The sequence below is a fragment of the Leucoraja erinacea genome, chromosome 10 (genome assembly GCF_028641065.1).
Source record: "Leucoraja erinacea ecotype New England chromosome 10, Leri_hhj_1, whole genome shotgun sequence".
Taxonomy (NCBI): domain Eukaryota; kingdom Metazoa; phylum Chordata; class Chondrichthyes; order Rajiformes; family Rajidae; genus Leucoraja; species Leucoraja erinaceus.
Genome location: NC_073386.1, coordinates 50,386,698 through 50,410,654, shown reverse-complemented (window position 1 = coordinate 50,410,654; position 23,957 = coordinate 50,386,698). Strand labels below are relative to the sequence as shown.

Genomic DNA, 23,957 nt, shown 5'->3' with positions numbered 1-23,957 from the left:
ATGTTCAATAAATTTAAAAAACGAATAAAGTGCGAAACAAAAAAGCCCAAAGTCCATAGTCCAACCAATACAGTTTAGTTGGTGATTGTTGTGTTCAATAGACTGAAGGTTGTTGGGAAGAAGCTGTTCATGAACTTGGAGATCATGGATCTTATGAAGTCGGCAACAACCTTGCTGTATTCGTTCAGGCCCATTGCCGAGTCCATAACATCGCTTGATCTACCGACTCCAAGCAATGCTGGAGTCGTTCCACTGCCTCCTTTAACCTGCTCCAGGCAGTCCTCACCACTGGAGCTTCACTTTTCTGTTGCTGTCTTTACGCAGGATGAAGGACCACAGCCAGGTTGTCAGATTTCCCAAGTGAGGGCAAGGGATGAAGTGTTAGTCAACTTTATTGGTGGAACAGCAATGGGCGAGGATGTTTGATCCTCTGGTGCTGCAGGACACATGCTGGTGGTAAATTGGAAGTAATTTCTTTAAAATAGCCTTGTTGAACTCCTCAGCTATGATAGGAAAGGCATAAGAGCATGCCCTCTGATGTTTGTTGACATGGAAACCACCCAATATTGTTGGCATGTGGAGTACTGATGCTTGTTGGTTATTTTTAGTTGTTTAGTGTTCTTCAAGGGAAGAGGGGAAACATTTAATGGGGACCTGAGATGTAATCTTTTCCACACCGTGGGTATACGGAACAAGCTGCCACAGGATGTAGCTGTGGCTCATTTTGTTTATTTTATTTTATTTTATTATTGTCACATGTACCAAGGTAGAGTGAAAAGCTTTTGTTGCTTGCTATTCAGTCAGCGAAAAGACAATACACAATTACAATCAAGTTGTCCACAGTGCACAGATACAGGATAAAGGGAATGACAATTAGTCCAAGTTAAAAGTCCAGTAAAGTCTGATTAAAGATAGCCTGAGGGCTGATGGTAAATCAGGACCGCTCTCTAGTTGGTGATAGGTTGGTTCAGTCTCCTGATAACAGCTGGGAAGAAACTGTTCCTAAATCTTGAGGTAAGTGTTTTCACATTTCTGTACCTCTTGCAGATGGGAGAGGGGAATAAGAAGTAGTGATTGGGGTGAAACTCATCCTTGATTGTGCTGGTGGCCTTGCCGAGGCAACATAAAGTGTAGATGGAGTCAATGGAAGGGAGATTGGATTGCGTGATGGTTTGGACTACATCCACAACTCTCTGCAATTTCTTGTGGTCTTGGATGGAGCAGTTCCCAAACCAGGCTGTGATGCAACGGTTATTGTGTTAGCATCGGGTTACGAGGTCCTCAATCTCCTTCCTGTACTCTGTCTCATTATTATTTTATAACCTGCCCACTATGGCAGTGTTGTCTGTGAATTTGTAAATTGAGATGGGTTAGTTTTTGGCTGCATACTCATGTATAAGGATTAAAGAAGGGGGGTTGAAAATGCAATATTGCGGGCACCAGTGTTGAGGATTATCCTCGAGGATGATTTGTCACCTATTGTCACGGATTATGGTCTGTTGGTCAGGAAGTTGAGGATCCACTTGTCGAGGTGAGTGCTGACTCCAAGTTCCATGGTATTGAAAGCAGAGCTGTAGTCTGTTAAACAGCCATGGACCTCTTGTGGCAGTAGGCGAACTGCAGTGGATCATGGTTGCTTGGTAGTCTGGATTTAATGCGTTCCATAACCGGCCTCTCAAAACACTTAATGATAGTGGATGTCAAGGCCACTGGATGGTAATTGTTAAGGCACGAGATCATGCTTTTCTTCGGCTCCCTCCATCATCATCCTTTACTCCCTTTCATCATTGTTTAAGATCCAGCATACTACGGGGGGTCATCTCCAAACCAGTAGATGGAGTTGAAGCAGAATCTGGCCACAGTGTCGTGAGTGTCTAGGGAGCACAGCAAGGAGCTGAGAACACAGCTTGATGGGGCATCCAGTTGAGAATTATGCAGGATATTTTGTCACCTATCCTCGCTGATTGTGTTCTACGGGTCAGGAACTCAAGGATCCAGATTCAAAGGTGGTTCTGAGACTTGGTCAGTGGGGGCACTGCGAGTCTGCTGCACTGCCAGCAGCGTGTTCGTTATTTCAACTTTTTTGGGGTTTTTTTGGTGTGTCTAATGTCAGTTTAAGTGTTTCTTGGTGTGTCTTGTGTGGGGGGTGATGGGAATAAGGGGGGGAAACGCTTTCGGTCAATTCCTCGACGGAGAGGTGACTTTTTCCATGTCGCTTCCTTCGCGGCCTAACAGCATGGATTGGAGCGGCCTTTCCCGGAGTTGGGCCCGGAGAATCAGCAGCAGGCGCAGCGCGGACTTTTCCATCGCGAAGCAGGGCGAACCCTTGCCAGGAATCGCCAGAGAAGAACTCCAACCGCCGGCCTGCGGCCTATAACATCCTGAAGCCGCTGTCGCCGGTAGGAAAGTGCCGATTCGGGACCTCCTAGCCGCGGAGTGTGTTTGGCCGTCCCGACGTTGGAGTTTTGATCATCCCGACGAGAGGGCCTGTACATCCAGCCATCCGTAGCGGCGACTACCAAGGGTTTATGGCCCCGACCGCGGGTGAACAAAGGAGGAGGACTGGCTGAACTTTGTTGTCTTCCACCACAGTGAAGAATGATGTGGTGGATGTTTGTGTTAAATCTTATTGTGTATTGTGTGTTCTTTTTAAGTGCATCGCTGCTGGCAAATTCATTTCACTGCACCTTCGGGTGCATGTTACAAATAAAATTGACTTTGACTTTTGGTCCAGGAGTTTGGAAATTAGTTTTGTTGGGATTATGATGTTGAAAGTAATCCCAGGCCAGAGATGACCAGAGAATTTCATTATCATTGTGTGCGGTACAATTTTCTACCGCACCATCCAAAAAATCTTATCACTTCGACCAGATTATTGATTCACAATATGTTGATTCCCTTATATAGATAAAAGCAACTGTATCAACCTGTCTTGAAGTCAGTCTTTGTTCGGTGGTATTGCACCCAAGAGAGACATTCCAAAGACATGCAAGTTTGGAGGTTAATTGGATTCTGTAAATTGATGCTAGTGTGTAGGATGCAAAAGTGGAATAACATAAAACTATGGTAGAGATGATCAATGGTCAGTATCTCTAAAGCAAACTAAACTAAATAACAGACCCAATTTTAATGCAGACTAGTGAACCGTGTAATCACCCTAATACCTGTCTTTCTCACTGAAATACTGCAGCACACTTTCAACAAGATTGCTATCAGAATGGAGCTAGAGGAAACTCTTCAACCTTTGTAACCACCATTCCAGAACCAAGGTCACTTCAGCTTAAATCTGCATATGTTGAGGCCAAGCTGCACATCGTCATCTGTTCTTTAACTGAAACATATGAGAGAATGGTCCTTAACAACTCACACTGTCGCACAATACTGCCTAAAAGTATAAATCCCTGAAAAACATGAACCACTTCCCATATCTCAGGAGCTATTGAAAATGAAATTCATAATTTTTATTGGTGCACCTGCAAAAGCTTTGGCAGTCTGGGATAAAATTGTTTTAAAATTAAGAATTCATACCTAGCACAGTTGTGGTACAGTGCAAAACGGCAATACTTGTAGCCCCTTGTAATCTTCCGAGCCAGGGATTACTCACTTAAAGCACTGGAGAAATATCATCACCACTGTCTCTGCAAAATCCTCAAAATCTGCCAGGGCTTGAAATACGATGAAATACAGACTCCTGGCAGATTTTGAGGATTTTGCAAAGACAGTGGTGATGATATTTCTCCAGTGCTTTAAGTAAGTAATCCCTGGCTTATATGTTAGTTTATAATACGAGATGTCAATTATGAGGACTGGCCATAAACTTACCAGACAGATCCAGTACTTCCAAATTTCCTAAACCCCTCCTCAACACTCGTACAGGTGCTGTCATTTTCTGTAGCCCACAGTCAGACAGGCCATTATCCCCGAGGTACAAGGTGGTGAGACTGGGAGAAGAAGTAGATTGAAAGTTAGCATGGAGAAGAAAAGGAAAGTAAACAAGATACCATTTAATAACTTGTGAACATCCCACCAAAAAGAATTGATAGCAGGCACAAAACGTCTACCTTCGATTTAAACCAGCATCTGCAGTTCTTTCCTACACAAAAATAATTGATAATTGGCATTTACAAAGGAAAAATGGATTTTCAAGTTGGGCGAAGCAAGGGTTGTAAGCTCTGAATTTGCATTTTGTATCATCTCCGGCAAATGACAAATATAGAAATGTAACTACTTTGATTTTATGGACCAGAAACGAGCCACGAATTTCAAGTCTGACTGCATCAGCAAGACCGATGGGAATTGAATTTAAACATGAAAAATAAGCACTTCATGACGTACATTCTAGATAGTGGATGCGACAGGTTGTACCTAGGTTTAAAAATCATTGCAGAAAGTTATATTTTAAGTAAACTTAAAGGCCTTGGAAGCATAAATTGTTAGTTAAATAAAACACATCAAAGCAAGAATCTCCTGTTGGCATGAAATACACGTCAATTTCAATACTGCTTGAGGCTTGTTTTATGCCTCAGTTGCTGAACTTCTGTAAAAATAAATCATTCAGAGAACTGGGGAGTAATTTCTAGTAAAGCACATTCCCTCAATTATGCTCAATATTTGTCCATCAATAAGATCACTCTTTGAAGCACTGCTTCCATGCTAGGAGCCCTGAGGATTCAGGTACCATTTAAGTATGCTTCCAAAGTATTGAATCTACTCAGGATACATCATAGACAGCTAATGCAACTTCTATTGACAGTTAACTGCTGACTGAAGGTTTATTCATGTGATTAATAATGCTGCAACATTACCCTTTATCAATGGCCAACGATGGCTGTGGGAGAGATTAAAGGAATCAAGTGGGAGAATGTGACTGATGAGAATGTTCGAAGAGCCAGCATACACTCGATGCACCAAATGGTCTTGTGTTGTATATAAATATGGCAAGCAACTATTGCACCAGAGACCTTGTGACTGAGTAGTAGAATTTGCTGCCAAGTTATCTTATCTTAGGGACTACTATGACCTAGAAACATAGAAAATAGGTGCAGGAGTAGGCTATTCGGCCCTTCGAGCCTGCACCGCCATTCAATATGATCATGGCTGATCATCCAACTCAGTATCCCGTACCTGCCTTCTCTCCATACGCCCTGATCCCTTTAGCCACAAGGGCCACATCTAACTCCCTCTTAAATATAGCCAACAAACTGGCCTCAACTACCTTCTGTGGCAGAGAGTTCCAGAGATTCACCACTCTCTGCATGAAAAATGTTTTCCTCATCTCGGTTCTAAAGGATTTCCCCTCTATCCTTAAGCTGTGACCCCTTGTCCTGGACTTCCCCAACATCGGGAACAATCTTCCTGCATCTAGCCTGTCCAATCCCTTAAGAATTTTGTAAGTTTCTATTAGATCCCCCCTCAATCTCCTAAATTCTAGCGAGTACAATCTGAGTCTATCCAGTCTTTCTTCATAAGAAAGTCCTGACATCCCAGGAATCAGTCTGGTGAACCTTCTCTGCACTCCCTCTATGGCAATAATGTCCTTCCTCAGATTTGGAGACCAAAACTGTATGCAATACTCCAGGTGTGGTCTCACCAAGACCCTGTACAACTGCAGTAGAACCTCCCTACCAATGACAAGGTTCATGACATAGGAAAACAAACACTGAAAACTACAGAGTAAAAAAAATGGGATTAAAGCAGGATTGGTGGTGATCGTTATTGACTCCATGGACCCAACGATCCATTTCCATGCTATAGCTCTCTATGAACGAAAATATTTTGCATGGAATTGCTGATAATTACTTACAATAAATGCAATTAACACATACTCTACCTCATGAGGGATTCAGATGTCAAGTGCCTCAACAGCTCATGGTCATCACCCAGTTTGCAGCTCGACAGATCCAGACACTTCAAACCACAAAAAGATTGGATTTCCTTCAACCTTTCTGATGCCAACGTAACTCTGCAAGGAAAATAAGGCAACTTGTAAAATGTTGCACATTCTAGAAACGCAAGAGATCTGTGCACCTTCCGTGGTTCAAATTATAGCTTTCCAGCACCATGCAATTATTAAACGTTTGATGGTCAGCTGCAATACAGATTTCATGGTAACATTTCACAATTTACTTACTTTGAATTAAGGCAAAGATTGGCTACGTGTTTAATTCTTTGGATTCATTTTCACTAAAGTTCATCAGGAAATGCATAAACATTTATCAAAACATTCCCAGTTGCGGTTTGTAAATTAAACCCAAGCAACTTATTGTAATGGTATTATTCTTTTTTTTTCTAAGTTTAATTAGCTCTGTCTGAGACTGGCAGTATTGAGGAATGGAACACAAACTCTTTGGGACACCCTAAAAATAAAACACATAACATCAGGCCTGGCTGGAATAAGTATGTAGCCAAGTATCGTGCTGAAGCCTGAGAAGCTACTAAATCATGGGCTATGGCAGGTACACCCAGACAGGGGCCTGTGTTTGAGCACTAATGCAATATATAAGTATGTTGTTCGCTTCATCTGTAAAGATGAGCAAGCTATGAGGGCTGATTCCATGGCTAAGAAGCTGCTAAGTAACAATGCTACTGATTTTTGGAAAGAAGTGAGAGCTCATAACAGTTGCAAAACATCTCTTGCACTGTAGATGGAATCTCCGGAACAGCTATCGCGGAGTTATGGCGACAACATTATAACACTTTATTCAACTGTGTCCAAGGTGATTTGTATAGGGTGGACAATATTGAGAGTAATGACTCAATGGTGATCATGTCACATGAGGTGTATCATGCCATGAACAAGCTGTCCAACAATAAAGCAAGTGGCTTGGATCATATTTCTGCAGAACATCTTAAGTATGCGAGTATGAGGATAGCTCCTCTTCTTGCTATTTATTTTACTGGCTTTATGACTCATGGCTTGTTACCAGCATAAATGTTTTCTGTTCTACTAGTGTGGCCATTAAGGACAAAGCTGGTAAACTAGGCAGCCTAAATAATTACAGGCCCATAGCTTTAGCCAGCATATTATCTAAAGTATTAGAAACAGTTCTGCTGGATAGAGTAAATGAGTTTGTTAACTCCACAGAAAACCAGTTTGGTTTTCAAGCTAAACATGGCACTGACGTCAATATATGCCTTCAATGATTTTGTAAACAAATATAGAGGCAAAAAATCTTCAATTCTTATGTGCTTTATTGATGGTTCCAAAGCCTTTGATCGTGTTAATCACAGAAAGTTGTTTATTAAAATGAGTCAAAGAGGGGTGCCTATATACACTGTGAGAATTCTGGCTTACTGGTATGCCCACCAGACTATGCAAATAAAATGTGGCAATAGTCTCAGCCCCATTTGGGTTAGCAATGGTGCTAGACAAGGGGGGATTTTGGCCCCAGTCCTTTTTAATCTTTGTATTGATGATCTGTCCAAACAATTAGCCTGTAATACTGGGTGCATGATTGATAATATTTTAGTGAACATATTATGTATGCAGATGATCTTGTGGTCTTTAGTCCATCTAGCGCTGGTCTCTAGCAGCTCCTTACTATATGTTCTGTGTATGGCGAGGAACATGATATTATATATAATGCTTGTAAGAGTGCTGTTATGATCTGTAGAACCAGAGGATAAAGTTTAAAATTTCCTGATTTTAAAATCTGACAATAATCTTAGTGTCTGTAATAAGGTAAAATATCATGGGCATTTTATCACAGAACAAATGATGAGGATATTTATAGGCAACGATGTATGCTGTATGTACAGGCGAATATTCTCTTGCGTAAGTTTGGTGCGTGTACAGATGTGGTGAAGATGTCGCTGTTTAGAGCATATTGCACGCCACTCTATACTGCGCACCTGTGGTCGAACTATGGAAAGACAAGGTTGCAGAGACTAAAGGTGGCCTATAATGATGCCATGAGAACACTGCTAAGAAAACCTAGATTATGTAGTGCTAGTAACATGTTTGTGGCTGCAGGAGTCAGCACTCTAGAAGCTATCCTAAGAAATCATATGTATACATTCATTTGCAGGATAAATGACTCCAAAAATGTAATTATACCGTGGCCTTGTCAAACATCAGGTTTAGCACTACACGCTACGAATCCCAGTTGAAGAGACACTGGTTTCACTGTCTCGTTGTAGGACACTGATTTTTCTTTTTTATTCTGTATTTAAATCATGTATTATGGGTTTTTTTAAATATATAATTTACGATGCTTTTATAAGTGACATACTAAGATTTTATATGTATTTTATGATGTTTTTATATGCAATATATTTTTGTAATGTTGTCCCTTGTCTGGTGGACCTTGACTCTGAAATAAAGTTTATTATTATTATTATTATTATTATTATTATTAATCTAGGGATTGGATTTCACCCATTTTCATTGTGCTTTATGGCAAATCAGGAATCACAAGAAGATTCACATAATTGGGACATTGTTACTTTAAGAAATTGTTACTGCAGATTTTCTTTCAATTACAAGCAGTGGAGCTCCTCACAGTGCAATGGAAGTGAGGCAAAATGGAGAAGTAAAACAAAGAGAATGGGCGCACATGGTTCTTGACCTAACCTGCATCACCCTGATCTTTCCTGGGCAATGGAACACCTCTTGCACTACCAAGGACTCATTTTTTAATCGCACTTTGCACTTGTGTCTTGCTTTTGCATATTTCTCGGTTATCTTGTAGAATTTATGTGTAGTTAACGTTTAATTTATATTTTTGTGTTTTGTTTGAAACTATGTGCTTGTAATACTGCTGCAAGCAAGAATTTCATTGTACCTGTACCTCATGTATGCATATGACAATAAACTCAATATGACTTTACATGGATGGAATTGAGGTGTGGAGGGAAGGCTGCTCAAAACCACTTCACACACACCTCTAATAGAGAGCAAATATTATGTACCAATTTGTATTAATTATATACATTATGAATAAAGTATATATTTGAAATGAAATAAGGAAATTCATCAGTATTAAGGATTTGGACATTGGCTTCAGGTGCAGTATAACAGTACCTACAACCAGGTCATACAATCTTTCAGATTCTAAGCACTTGCAGAGAACATTGGTACAACTTGTATTCCAATCTTCAGTGATGGGAACCAAACTAGAATGACACCAAAGAGGCAGAAAGAGACAGGCCTGAATGCATCCTTAGTCTTACCCAAATCATGACAGGGAGACGTCAAGCTTACATTTTGCTTCAAAAGGAGCCACCATGACATGTCTGAAGAAGAGTCTCGACCCGAAACATCGCTCATTCCGTCTTTCCAGAGATGCTGCCTGTCCCGCTGAGTTACTCCAGCATTTTGTGTCAATTTCGAGCCACCATGAAATTTGCATGTGCGCCCCAACAACTCGGTAACTGACAAACTTATGCCCCTATCCCACTTAGGAAACCTGAACGGAGACCTTGCGCCCCACCCAAGGTTTCCGTGCAGTTCCCGGCGGTTGCAGGTGGTTGCTGGAGGTTGCAGGTAGTGGAAGCAAGTAGGGAGACTGACAAAAACCTTCGGGAACCGCACGGAAACCTTGGGTGGGGCGCAAAGTCTCCAGAGGTTTCCGTTCAGGTTTCCTAAGTGGACAACGGCATAAGAGGTAGATTAACCACCTGCCCTTTTAGGTGTTAGGAGAGCTCTTTCTGAGAGAAAGCAAATGGAGTGGACAAGAGAAAGGGTATGCGTGGAAGTTGTTATTGGTAAACAATAAACTTCCAGACCAACTTGTTTGTATAATAACCACTGGACAACAAGAGAATATAAAGGAGTACATAAAGGAGCATTTAAACTACAAGGAAACATCTTTACTCTAATCAACTTGAATATTTGAAGGTGAATTTTCAAATGAAGGGATGGTGAGATTGTTATTCTTTACGCATCAGACATTGGGTATCATCAGATTATTTGACCAGGGTTGTCAAATTACAGTCAAATATTCTCAAATTAGATAAATTCCAGGGCAGCGCTCAGCATCATCACTGGAATGCTTCCAGCTCATTTCTCCCCATCCCATGACTAATTTCAGCAAAACTAGCAGACAGAACATGTTGGATCAAAGTAGGTTACCCAACATCTGTGGATTGAATACATATACAGGTCAATAATTAATGGTCAGACTGTTTCCATGGGCTGGACAGAATCACATGCAAGGTGTGAGAAGGAACTGCAGATGCTAGTTTACACCGAAGATAGACACAAAATGCTGGAGAAAGTCAGCAGGGTAGGCAGCCTCTCTGGAGAGAAGGAATGGGTGACGTTTCAGGTCAAGACCATTCTTCACTCTGTCAGGGGAGAGGGAGTCTAGAGATATAGAAGGGCAAGGTGTGAAAATGACAGATCAAAGCAGACGATAAGGAAATGTAGAATGTCGTTCTACATCAGATCAGATAGAAGAGATTGTACCTTTCCCGTAAACACAAGGACTGAAGTACAAGACTTCCGTAGGCCTTGCCGAATGTAATTAGAGCCATGGTGCTGGTGCTGGGGTCAATAAATTTCTTTCTTGCTTCTACCGCAGTGAAAAGTTTCTCTGCAATCTGCTCTGGGAAGCCAATGAGCGAATCAACATGCTGAATATTGTCAGCTATAAAAGCAAGCACCACGTCAAAAAGTGACTTTGGAGAGTAGCGAAGATTTCCTTCTTTTGTGTAAGTGAAGACAATGTGATCAGTCCTGCAAGTACTTGGCTTGTCCCCATCTTCAATGCACAGATTTACTGTGAATCCTTTCTGAAACAGTCGCATCGACTTGGGTTTTCCAGTGGTCACTTTCAAGCTTGAAGCACCATTTAAAAGATGCAGTTGACCCTGTTCACGTACATAGATGGGTCCAGCTTCAAGTGCAGTACTTGCATTGGTGAGTAAAGACATTGGAATTTAATCTGAAAAAGCAAGAGACAAAAATCTATTAGAACATGTTATATATTTACTTAATAAACAAACGGCTATTCAGCTCATTGAGTTTATGCTGGCTCTCAAAGTAATCCCTTCAGTTCCATTCTGCCACTTATTCCCCTGCAATCTGTTCTGCCACAACATACCCGATAACTCCTCTCTCACTCTCCCAGCAGAAATTTTAAAATAGCCAATTAACTTACCAATCAGCATGTCATCGGACATTTAACAAAATCTATGTAATCACAAATAGAATGTGCAAGCTCCACACCAATAGGGGTAAAATTTAAACCTAGGTTGCTGGAGCTGTAAGACAATTGCACTACATGCTGTACAAATGCACTAGCAGCACTTTATTGGGTATTTCCAAGCTTGTTAATTTTGTTAAATTTGGCATTCAAGCACAAAACTCAAAAAAATTGGTAACCAAATTTCAAGGCAAGCTTTTAAGAATAATATTCTCTGGTGAATTTGATCCCATCTGGTTGTTCCATGCGATCAGTCCTACAAGTATTTGGCAATTCCCCATCTTCATGCACAGATTTACTGTGAATCCTTTCTGAAATAGTTGCACCGACTTGGATTTTCCAGTGGTCACCTGCAACCGTGAGAAAATGAACCAACATTCTATGCAGCCTATACTAAACACTATGGCGTAAGATTTGTGGAGTACTGCACAAGAACTTCTCCCATAGGCTATGTCTCATGGCCAAATCAAATCAAGAACTGAGAAGTCAATTCAGGGATGGCACGGTGGCACAGCAGTGGAGTTGCTGCCTTACTAATTTACTGAACTAATTTACTACTGTGTTGTGTCTTTTGTAAAAAATTATTTTCTAACATGTAAATACTGATTCTGTTCTATTCTGTTCTGTAGTTTTTGAACAATCCGCAGGCATTGCCACTTTCATTTCACTGCACATCTTGTATGTGTATGTGACAAATAAAGTTGACTTGACTTACGACGGCAGAGACTCGAGTTCCATCCTGACTAGGGTGCTGTCCATAGAGTTTGTACGTTTTAACCGTGACCGCGTGGGTTTTTCCCGGGTGCTCCAGTTTCCTCCCAAACTCCAAAGATGTACAGGTTTGTAGATTAATTTGTGTAGGATAGTGTTGAATATGTAGGCTAGTGCTGCTGTATGGGGATCGTTGGGCCAAAGGGCCTGTGTCCATGCCGTATCTCAAAACTAAACTGTTTGTGATGCAGAGGAAAATCAAACTTTGAAATTATGATAGGTCAAGCAACATCTCAAGAGATTAAGCATTGTCACTGACTCCTAGGGGGCAAGGTCCAACTGCTCACAATATCCTGGATAAATTGGTCAAGCCAGGTCAATCATCATCTGATGAGTGAATTTGAAACCTCTGTGAATTATTTGCTGCCATGGCATCTCCCACGCCACTACTAATTGACTCATTGACTAGCTGACTGCAAAGCATCCAACTATGTTTCATGGCTGCACAAGAAACCAGATGCTGTAATCTGAAGCAAAAAATTACAGAGAAACTCCGCGGATCAACAATATTTATGAACGGAAAATAACTTTCTCAATTTAAAAAATAAACGTTATTGAGAATAAAATTATATATATATAATTATATATATAAATCAAAAACTGCAAAAAAACTTCATACATTCTCAGTATCTATACATTCATTCAGCAGTGTCATATTCGGTAGTGTTCAAACCTATCTTTAAAGAAAACACCCTTGCCATTCATGTGGTACCCTCGGGTGATATCCCTTCCCTTGCCAGAGGAAGAACGTTAGATTTGCAAAGGCTTTGCAGTTGGCTGCACACGTTTCAGTGTATCCGTCAGCACATACTCCTGCAGTGTTGAATGTGTGTCACCAACAGTCCCTGACGGACATCACATTGTGCTGGAAGATCAACAAGTTGCAGGAAAGCAAAGGATAAATGTTAATGAAATCAAGCAGCACTTGATGTCCGTCTCTAAATGTGTCCCAGGGAAACAACCTGAGAATCAGAAAGTCCTCTGTTATGGAAGGGAAAATAAGTGTTTGTGTTTCAGGTCAAGAACGTTAATCAGGACTGAGAGTGGAGAGGGGAGGTGGATGTTGTTATGGAGGAGGAGGAGGAGGGTGTTCATAAAAATGAGGCTGAGGAAGAATCTCAACCCGAGTCGTCCCCTATCCATGTTCTCCAGAAATGCTGAGTTCCTCCAGCACTTTGTGTCCTCGGATGAGAATGGGAATCATTTAAGGGCGAGATGAATGTCAGCTGGAACCAAACGAAAGAGGGGAAACTGGTGGGAAAACTGTGTGGGTACGAGGCGGATGGAAGCAGGAGGGAGCCGAAAATAGGTGATTGGGGGGAGGGGGGCCTGGGAAAGCAAATCAAAATGGGAGGACCAGTGGTGGATGAGGAGAGATAAAAATAACCAAAAATAAAAGGCATTAATTGAAACTAGAAAATTCAACCTTCATGTCATTGGTTTGTGAGGAATGGGAAGAGGAATGGAAAGGGAGGAGGAATTGGAAGGGGAAAGGGAGTGGGAAGGGGAAAGGGAAGAGGTATGGGAAGGAAAGGGAGTGGGAAGAGGACAGGGGAGAGGAATGGGAAGGGGAAAGGAAAGGGAAAGGGAAAAGGAAGGGGAAAGGGAGTGGGAAGGAGAAAGGGAGTGGGAAGGAGAAAGGGAGTGGGAAGGGGAAAGGAAAGGAAGAGGAAAGGGGAAAGGGGGTGGGAAGGGGAAAGGGAGTGGGAAGGGAAGAGGAATGGGAAGGGAAAGAGGTGGGAAGGGGAAAGGAAAGAGGAATTGGAAGGAAAGGGAGTGGGAAGGGGAGAGAAGTGGGAAGGGGAGAGGAATAGGAAAGCGAGAGGAGTGGGACGGGGAAAGGGAAAAGGAAAGGGTCCATGCGAGTGGACCTCGCCTGTGACTGGGAGCTGGGGACGGCCATTGCGAGCAGAGCCACGGCTCGCAGTCACACTCTGGAAGGAGACACCAGAATTGAGTATGAAGAGACCATTCTGTTTTTGTTTTTTTTTAATTTCTCACCTTGCAGACGCCACTCGCCCTCGGATATCTCCCTGTGAAACTGAGTGGGGGGCTCACACATTAGTCGGCTCAAATAGCTTGTTGTGTCTACTACCAAAGATCTTTGATGTCCACGGAGTTGCTCCCCGCACGTTGGTCGCTGCTGGGGAAAGGTTCTGGGGAGGACCGGAAGGGAGGCGTTGTTGTGGTAACGGCGGACAGGCCATGAAGCGGGACTTTGGTTCGGCGGCGGCGGCGGGGACCGAGCTGGTGCTCGCTACCTCGGGCGACGAGAAACACCCACCGGAGAACATTGTGGATGGGTGAGAAACGGCCGTGATCGGGCCCCGGGAGGGAGAGTGGAAACTCAGGGGGCTGCTGCCAAGCTGCAAACCGCGAGCAAAAACACAGTGGAAGCCGTGGACTGGCGACGGTTCGCGTTGGGGCCCTTCTTCGGACTGGTTTTAGTAAAGGGGAGAGAAAGCTGGAAAAGAGGTGGAGGCGCAAAGCCTGCCAGGTGATAGATAGACACAAAATGCTGGCGTAACAGCGGGACAGGCAGCTGTTCTCTAGAGATAAGGAATGGGCAACGTTTTGGTTGAGACCCTTCAGACTGAGAATCTGTCGACGGTCTGGACCCAAAACGTCACCAATTCATCACCAACAACAGATAATCCTCGGACATTTTCGTCACCTCCAACGGGACCCCACCACTGGCCACATCTTCCCATCTCCTCCCCTGTCGGCTTTCCGCAGAGCCCGCTCCCTCCGTAACTTCATGGTCAATTCGTCCCTTCCTTCCCAACCCCCCCCCCCCCCCCCCCCCCCTCTCCTGGCACTTTCCCTTGCAACCGCAGGAAATACTACACTAGTCGGGTCCCCCCCCCCCCCCCCCCCCCTTTGACTCCATTGAAGAACACAAGCAGTCGTTCCAGGTGCGACAGAGGTTCACCTGCACCTCCTCCAACCTCATCTATTGCATCCGCTGCTCTAGGTGTCTCAACTGCTCTACATCAGTGAGACCAAGCGCAGGCTTGGCGATCGCTTCGCCCAACACCTCCGCTCAGTTCACATTATCCAACCTGATCTCCCAGTGGCTTAACACTTCAACACCCCCTCCCATTCCGAATCCGACCTTTCTTTTCCATGGTCAGACTGAGCCCCACCGCAAATTGGAGGAGCAGCGCCTCATATTTCGCTTGGGCAGTTTACACCCCAGCGGTATGAACATTGGCTTCTCCAAATTCAGGTAATCCTTGCTTTCTCCCTCCTTCCCCTCCCCTTCCCAGCTCTCCCACAGCCTACTGTCTCCGCCTCTTCCTTTCTTTCTTCCTTTCTTCTTCTCCCCACCCCCACATCAGTCTGAAGAAGGGTCACTTATTCCTTCGCTGCACATATGCTACCTCACCCGCTGAGTTTCTCCAGCATTTTTGGCTACGTTAGAGTGGGAACGGGAGTTTATTTTAGTTTAGTTTAGAGATACAGCACGTGAACAGGCCCTGCAAGCCGAGACTGCACTGACCAGCGATTTCTGCACATTAACACTATCCTACACTAGAGACAATGTTAACATTTATACCAAGCCAATTATCTTACAAACCGACATGTCTTTGGACTGTGGGAGGAAGTTCTCAGAGAAACCCATGCATGTTGCGTCTTTGGTGGTTGCAAAAGTAAGTGCCTGAGGAGGACACGGGTACAAAGGGAAGGGGAGAGCCAAGCCAAGGAGTTGTGGAGCGAGTAGTCGCCATCAAAAATGGAAAGGGATGGGGACAGAAACTTGTGAGTGGTGGTGAATTACATTGAAGGTGACAGAACTGTCAGAGAATGATGTGTTGGATGTGGAGGCTGGTGGGGTCAAAGGTTAGAACCAGATAAATTCTATCCATGTTCTGTCTTGAGGAAGGGAGAACGAGAGCTGAACTGCAGGATACAGAGGAGACACAAGTGAGAACTCCATCCACAACAGCAGTGGGGAACCCACGTTACATGAAGAAAAATTAATCCCGGATGTCCTGAGGTGCAAGCATGAGAGCAGATATGGAGGATGTGGATTCTCTGAGAGTAAAGGATAGCAGGGTGGGAGGTGGTGAAGTTAAGGTAGTTATGGCTGTCAGTAGATATGAAGTAGATGTCAGAGACAATGAGCCTACCAGGACAGTCCTGCATGTGGATTTTGGGCAAGGGATAGAAATGGGCAGCATGGGTTTAGAGAACTTTAGATAAAGTTGAAGGCTGTGGTGGGTAGACTGCTTGAGTTGAAAAGGTTGATGATGGTTTGGGAGATGTTGGCCTGGTGTTTGTCAATGTTCATCAGAAAATGGAACAAAGCACAATGCAACACAAGAACAGGCCCTGCCAAACATGATCATCTCTTATCTACCTGCACATAATCCATATCACTTAATTCCCTACATATTCATATATATATATATATTCAAAAGTCTCTTAAATGCCACTATCATATCTGCCTCGACCACCACCCCCTGCAGCCCGTACTGACTCACCATCCTCCGTGTAAAAAAAAAATTGCCCTGCACATTTCCTTTAAACTTTGCCCTTCACACCTACAAGCTATGCCATCCAGTATTTGATTTTCTGTCCTGGGAAAAAGGTTCTGACTGTCTATCCTATCTATGCCTCATAATTTTTATATTTGTCGATCAGGTTTCCTCTCAGCCTCCAGTGTTCCAGAGAAAACAATCCCAGTCTGTCCAACCTCTCCCCATACCTAATACCCCTACTAATCCAGTCATAATTCTGGTAAACATCTCCTAAGCACCCTTTCCAAACCTTCTACATCCTTCCTGTAAGGGGGCAACCAAAGCTGCACACACGACTCCAACTGCGGCCTAACCAAAGGCCTATAAAGCTGCATCATGACGTCCTGCCTCTCGCACTCATTGCCCCGACCTACGACAGCAAGCATATCATATGCCTTCTTTACCACTCTATCTACTTGTGTTGCCACATCTCTTGGGAGATGTTAGCATTATTGCCATTAACATTTGATCTCCCAAAGTGCAACATCTCACACTTGCTGGGAATGCACAAACTTTGAATTCTCCAATTTCAAGTAATAGCCCCCTGTCACCTTGCTCCTGCAATGATGACTCCATCAACTCAACCTGCTCACGATCAACTCTGTTCTGCTGACTGGTTAACATGCATCAAAAAGTTTTTCACTGTTTCTATGTACATGTGACAATAAACTAAATAGAGGGATATGGATCATGTGGAGCTATATAAGATCAGTTTAACTTGGCACAAACATTGTCGGCCAAGTGGCTTGTTCCTGTGCTGTACTGTTCTAACAAAGGAAACTGCAAACAAAAACCCTGATTTTTAGAATAGATATGATTTCTCATATTTTTACTCACAGGAATACAGAAACATTTTGGATCACAACAGGAATGTTCCCACAAGAATTTATTTTACGTTTTCCTGAGCTCATAAAAATAAGTTGTGTGAAAATTCACTGTTATAATGGTAAGATCTTTATTTGTCACTTTATATAATTAAGGATTTGCAATGGAAGGCCTATTTTTTTTCACTTAAGTTTTTATTGATTTTTCACAGATATATATACAAAACACCATCACCATAAATAAAACAAAATAAGAAAAACAACAATCAAAATAAATAAAACAATAAATAGGGGGGGGGGGGAAGTAAATAAATTAAAAAGTTGGATTAAAAAATTGTGGCTCATTTACCAAATAAAATAAAAAAAATACTTTGATTAGTTATCTGGAGATATTTCAATATTTGCACAAAAATACCATCTAGTTCTATATAACACAGTCTTCCCATATCTAGCTCGGCATTTATCTAGTTGGTGTCATGGCTCAAATAAACGGTCCATTTTTCCCAGATCTTCCCAAATGAATTCTCCTTGACTCAAGAAATCTGTCAGTTTCCCCATAGTAAAGATGTTTCGCACAATCACCTTGATCACATTATTTGAAATTTCATCTAGTTCTGGCCATATCCCTTTTGTAAAGTAGTCTCTTAATTGCAAGTATCTAAAAAAGACTTTGTTTTCGAGACCATACTTTGACTTTAAATCTTGGAAGCTCATAAACTCGACATTTTCTGAAACTGTATACATTGCCGTTATGCCTTTTTGTGCCCATTCTTTGAATTTTGAAACATACACCTCTGGCTTAAACTTTGAAAGTCATATGCAAACCACTTCAATGCGTGAACCCCTCTTTTTAATTTGTATTTTTCCACTATAACATTGCATATTTCTAACGTAAATGCTACTATTGGATCCATAGCATGTCTCAAAGCCCCTCTCAGATATTTGTCTCTCACCAAAATCTGGGTCTGGTAACCCTGTATCTCCCTTTCCATATCTTTCCATCGAGACTCATAATCAGGTCGACACCAACAAGCCAGAGGTCTGAGCTGAGCTACATAAAAGTATTTCCTCAGATTTGGTAAAGCCATTCCACCCTTGCTTTTCGGCAGTTGATTGATTGTTAGTTTTATTCTTGTTTTTTTGCTATTCCAAATGAATCAAGAGATCATCTTATCCCAGGCTGAATTTGTCCCGGGGAACATTAATTGGGAGAGATTGGAATAAATATAGTAGTTTAGGTAGGATATTCATTTTTACCATTGGTATTCTGGCACTGAAGTCAAGAGGAAGGGTGGACATTTTCAACATCCTTTTTGATGTTTTCTTCAATTTTGTTATAATTAGTTTCAAACATGTTGGAAAGTGTTTTGGTTATAGTTACACCAAGATACTGCATCGTTTTTGAATTCCATTTCAGATTATATGCATCTCTGATTTGTTGGGATGGAGAATAATTGAATGAAAGAATTTGTGTTTTTGTTATATTCAGTTTATACCCTCAGTAGTATCCATATGTTTCAAATAGGTTAATTAGATTTGTGAGACATATATCTGGTCGTTCAAGAAAAATAATGACATCGTCAGCGAAATGACCAATTATATGTTCTTTCCCCCCTATTTTGAACTCCTGCAGGTCTTTTCTCTGCTTTATTGCTTGTGCTAAGGGTTCAACATACAAAATGAAGAGAGTAGGAGAAAGACAGCATCCTTGTCTTGTGCCCCTCTCTAACTGGATCCTTTTTGATAGGTTTCCATTTACCTTAATCCTAGCTGTAGGCTCCTGATATATTGTTTTAATACACCGAATTGCATCTTCATTGAAACCAACTCTCCTTAGTACTTCATGTAAAAATACCCAACTAACACCATCAGAGGCTTTTTCTGCTTCTAAACTGACCAGGACCATATTTGTATCCTTTTTATGAGCATTATCCACAATGTGGAGGGTTCGTCTAATATTGTCCTGTGTTTGAAGCCCCCTAATAAATCCAGTTTGGTCTTCATTAATCAGATCTGGTACAAAAGTCTCTAGTCTTTTGCAAATGATTGAGGTAAATAGTTTGTAGTCTACATTTAAAATTGAGAGTGGCCTGAAATTTTTACATTGCTCTTTGTCTTTGCCTTCCTTAGGTAAAATGGTAATAATTGCTTCCTTCCATGATGGGAGAGCCCTGCCCTCTTTAAGGGTCCAGTTAAAGCAAGACAGGAGCAGAGGTGTTAGCTCTTTCTTAAAGGCCTTGTACCATTCTGGTGCAAACCCATCGCTGCCTGGTGATTTACTAGACTTAAGTCTACTGATTCCAGCTCCTTAACCGTAAAATGTGACGTAATGGTATTATTTTGTATCTCACCAATGGATGGCAGGTCGAGTGAGTTAAGAAAACTTCTCATTGTCCTTTCGTCAGTTGATGGTGGTTTGGAATAGAGTTTCTTATAGTACTCTTCAAATATTCTTTCTATCTCATCTGGCTCATGTGATAATTGATTGGTTTTAGGATCTTTTATTTTCTGAATTGTATTAGAGGTCTGCTGTTTGCACAGGCGTCTGGCCAGGAGTCGAGTTGTTTTTGGACCTGCTTCATAATAGGTCTGCTTTACAAGTCTTGCCCTTTTTTCGATATCTCCCCTGAGGGTCTCATCTATCACCCCCCTTATTTCCTTAATCTGTTTTAGTACCAATTGATCCTGTGTGTTTTTATGTTTTTTCTCCAATTCTTTAAATTTTTTTACTTTATGTTCATATGTAGCTAGCGGGGCCTTTTTTTGTGATGATGTCAGGGCGATCAGCTTTCCACATATAACTGTCTTCATAGCATCCCACAGTTTACAGGATCCACATCCCCATTATCATTCTCTTCTATGTACCTTTTTATCTCTTCCCTTATTTGTTCCACATTTGCCTTACCATTCAAAATATCCACACTGAGCCTCCAAACAGTATTTATTTTTCTACTATTCAGGTGTACTGTCAAGCTGATCGCACTGTGATCAGATATATCTGCAACCCCAATATTACACTGTGATCCTGTGACTTTCACCCGTATTCATTAAAAAGTAGACAATCCTGGAGTAGACTGAGTGAGGTACTGAATAGTGTGTGTAGTCCCTTTCTAAAGGGTGAAGTTCTCTCCAAACATCAATTAGGCCCATTTCCTGCACTGATGTGTTAATAAACTTGGTCAGATGCATCTTAGGTTTTTTTTAGGCTTGTTGTATCCAAATTATGATTCATGACCACATTGAAGTCCCCTCCAATACCTTCAGTCTCTAAAGCAATAATGTCAAACAGAGGTTTGAAAAAACATTTGGTACTCTCTGGGGGGGGCATATACATTGATCAGTGTCACTACTTTGTTTTCCAGCTTTCCTTTAAATAATACATACCTTCCCTCCTTGTCCCTTCTTTATGACATTCAAATTGGACTGCATTTGTGATAAGGATAGCCACTCCCCTCTTTTGGCTAGTTTTGTAGGAACTATAAAATGCCTTTCTAAAAGCGTTTAATTTATCATATTCTTGTTGAGGCATGTGGGCTTCTTGTAAAAATAGTACCTGAGCCTTTTTTTTCAGTTAAGCCAGGACCTTGCTCCTTTTAACTGGATTATTCATCCTATTTACATTGAGTGACACCAATTTAATAGTATTATGTGACATTTAATTTACCTAATCCTGTATTGCATTCATAAATCTCCAGATAACTCGGAACTGTGCAGGTCTGAACACCTGGACAACATGTGCCAAATAAAGAAAATGAAAAAAAAAGGGGAAACAGTTAACTTCCAAGTAATGGTGATTCTTTGCCACCCTGAGTCCCCGTTGGCAGGTAGAGGGGAAAACCTCCTCCCAGAGGGCCCCTCTTGAAACACTCCATTTCACGCATCCTAGTATCGTCCAACGTCATCCGATAGCACTTATTTTCCAGTCCAAAAGAAGTGATGACACAATAAAAGCTAGTTGGATGGGGTCTGTTCAGACTTCTGTAGTCGCTCTCTTGCTGTCTCACTCCCGTCTTCGCTCCTCTTTCCAACTCTCTGCCAAATCATAGCCTGGAGAAGACGCTCCATCTCTGGGTCCGCCGGCTCCTCAGCACTTTAATCTGTTGTCTCCACGGAGTAGCCTCTCCTCCTCAGCTCATGCGCAACGTCTTGTGCACTATGATATGTGCATGTTCCTGAGTCCCAGTGAATGCGCATCTTGTCCAGCGGGGTCTGAAAGCGGACACCTCTCTCCTTCAGGGCCCTCTTTATTCCCTTATATGCCTTGCGCTTCTGGCCAACCATCGTTGCATAGTCGTGGTCAAATGATAGACGTCGCCCGTCAATCTTTATCTTCTTTCCCCAGGCCTTTTCCAACACCATTTCTTTGGTATTAAACTGCAGGAAATTTACCACTATAGACCTAGGTGGTGCATTGTGTTCCAGTATGCGAGCCAAAACTCTGTGCGCGTGCTGGATCCGTATGTTGGTGTCCGTTGTTATTGCGAGTTCAGTTTTTTCAAAATTGCTCCACAAATTCAGACATGGATTTGCCTTCTCTCTCTTCGGGTACGCTATAGTTGCGAATGTTATATCGTCTAGACCGTCCTTCCAAATCAGTCAGTTTTTCTTGCATGACTTTATGTTTTTTCATAGATTTAATCAGCACATTTTTCATCACCATGCCAATTGTCTCAGCCACTTCGATTCGTGCCTCTGCTTTGTTTAGTCTAGTTTCGTGGGCATTGATTTGTTTGGAGTTAGCAGGAAGTTTATGGTAAATTTCTTGTTTCAGATCTTTGAGATCGGCTTTCATGTCTTCTTTGAGCCTTCTTTAAGTTTATGTAAGTCCACTTTATATTCAGCCCTGAAGTCACGTATTTCCTTACTGATACTGTGGAACATTGAGCGCATGGTTTCTGTCGAGTCATCGTTTGAGCTTTGAGCTTTGTACATCTCTGGTGAATTCTTTCTTTCTCATCCGTCACGTTTCTTTTGACTTCTAGTTGTCACTTCCCCACTCATTCCAATACAGACTACAGCGAATTATGTGGCAATTAGTGAATTAAGGGAGGCTAGTTTTAAACTTGCCATCAGGAGCTCGAGATTAGGCAGCCATCTGCTTGCCTCACCATCTGCCTATTTTACCGAAGCAAAGGGGGATGGTGAGAAGACCAGAGAACATTGTTTAACTTTAATTATTAAAGTTAATTAATAATTAACTTTACTTGTATTTTTAATTTATGGAATGGTGAATAAACAATTGATATTGAGATGGATATGATCCATATCTCACTATTGGTGAGCATGTAACAAATTAACTTGCAAAACAGATTAAAACAATCTCAGATCGTACAAAATAGTAAATTTCAAATTGATTTGTTATTCTAGTCCGCAGACTTAGTATTGAGAAAAGTACAGAAAAAGATCCCGTGGACTTTGAACCTTTAGCTAAGAGCGGTAAGAATTTTCAGTAAACTTTTGAATTAACTCATTGGACTTTCTACAGAAAAGTTATGTGGTAGGTTTCATCTTCTGGTGATATCTTTTATCTAAACAGAACTTGAGCGCTCTGAGGAACAGCTTCAGTTGGAAGAATTTACAGTAAGTACATATTTTATCTCAAATATTGTATTGCTCAATATGGAATGATTAGAGGTAGGGCATTCAATAGAGAAGTAATAAGCAAAATACAGGTTATGAATGACTGACTATAATTGCCCTTTAGCCACAACCATTCATGATCTATAAAGTACTGTTGGGGCAAGCTATGAGTTAGGGGTGGCGGGTTGATAGGCATGTAAAAGAGATTGTAGGAAAAGTGGAGAATGAGATTAATCGGAATGCTCTGATATTGTAGATTTGTGAGCTGAATGAAATCTATTAATCTATTTCAAGAAAATATGAGAAGCTAATGAGTGAAAACATAAAATTTGGTCTTACAGAATTTGTGGGGGAAGCATTCATAAATTATTTTTCAACTCACTTACTTGATGCAAGCAGTGGCGATGCAGAGCATTTTATAGAATAGTAACCACCTCATGGAAAGTGGTGATGACCTGTACAATGTTTTTAAGTGTTTTTTTATATATTAATATGAATGGTATCATTTCATTATTTCATTTACAAAGCCAGTTTGTTTTTAGTACCTTATATGGAAAAGTAGGCTTTGCTGCGCATCAGCATTCAGAATCTTGCTTCTGTAATTATTCCATAATCTTGGCTGCAGACAAATCTGAGGTCTAGCCTGTTTTTATTCTGCACAAGAATTTTCCAGTGGAGTTCATTGCATGAACAAAAACTCTTGGCTGCTTGTACCTAACGCAGACATCAAACCAAATTTTGTTTCTTTGGTCATATTAGTTTTAATAAACTAAATGACTAGGAGTCGAATATGTAGTTTACTCCACTTGGGTCAGTGCTCTGAGCTAAGCTACTTCTGTAGCAGTAGCTTTTCGTCTTAAAAAACTGATTTATTTATATATTTTCTCTGCAGCTAGATGGAACAAGGGCAACACATCTACGATTTGTTATTAAATCAGGTTTCGACCATTTTGTGTCAGTGCACAAGGTGACAATAGAAGGTACAGAGGAACTCACTTAAGGCAACAGAGCACAACTGTTAACAAAATTGGCCTTCACAGTTCAATTTTTCGAATTTATAAATGTAAAAAATTATTGTAATTATTCTTGTGAATAAATTATTTTTTCTTTGC

At 41.6% G+C, this 23,957-nt stretch overlaps 2 protein-coding genes across 5 annotated transcripts in view; one reads left to right on the top strand and one right to left on the bottom strand.

Annotated features, from left to right (window-relative positions):
• lrrc42 (leucine rich repeat containing 42) overlaps window positions 1-14,060 on the bottom strand; it is a 21,933-nt gene extending 7,873 nt beyond the window's left edge. The window contains exons 1-4 of one of the 3 annotated variants that reach the window (XM_055642230.1): window positions 13,920-14,060; window positions 10,409-10,886; window positions 5,831-5,962; window positions 3,823-3,941 (exon numbers count right to left, since the gene is read on the bottom strand). In XM_055642230.1, the coding sequence (XP_055498205.1) occupies window positions 3,823-3,941; window positions 5,831-5,962; window positions 10,409-10,875 (718 nt within the window). In that variant the 5' untranslated portion in view covers window positions 10,876-10,886; window positions 13,920-14,060. Of the gene's footprint in view, window positions 1-3,822; window positions 3,942-5,830; window positions 5,963-10,408; window positions 10,887-12,616; window positions 12,808-13,919 lie in introns of those variants that run through there. The other 2 variants (XM_055642232.1, XM_055642231.1) reach the window with 2 other exon arrangements.
• hspb11 (heat shock protein, alpha-crystallin-related, b11) lies at window positions 13,990-23,957 on the top strand. 2 transcript variants are annotated; one of them, XM_055642241.1, is made up of 5 exons: window positions 13,990-14,221; window positions 17,281-17,387; window positions 22,633-22,701; window positions 22,802-22,845; window positions 23,738-23,957. In XM_055642241.1, exons 1-5 carry the CDS (start codon window positions 14,124-14,126, stop codon window positions 23,843-23,845), a joined length of 426 nt encoding a protein of 141 aa, XP_055498216.1. In that variant the 5' UTR covers window positions 13,990-14,123; the 3' UTR covers window positions 23,846-23,957. The 2 variants fall into 2 exon arrangements, with proteins under 2 accessions (XP_055498216.1, XP_055498217.1); XM_055642242.1 differs by lacking the exons at window positions 22,633-22,701; window positions 22,802-22,845; window positions 23,738-23,957 and adding an exon at window positions 19,396-22,030 and having other exon boundaries at window positions 14,091-14,221.

What these genes read in the sequence shown, in the direction of transcription:
- hspb11 (XM_055642241.1), top strand. Translation starts at nt 14,124, where the DNA reads ATGAAGCGGGACTTTGGTTCGGCGGCGGCGGCGGGGACCGAGCTGGTG. An exon ending in CCGGAGAACATTGTGGATGG is followed by an intron (nt 14,222 to 17,280) that starts GTGAGAAACGGC and finishes TTTTACTCACAG; the next exon opens with GAATACAGAAACATTTTGGA. An exon ending in TGAACCTTTAGCTAAGAGCG is followed by an intron (nt 22,702 to 22,801) that starts GTAAGAATTTTC and finishes TTATCTAAACAG; the next exon opens with AACTTGAGCGCTCTGAGGAA.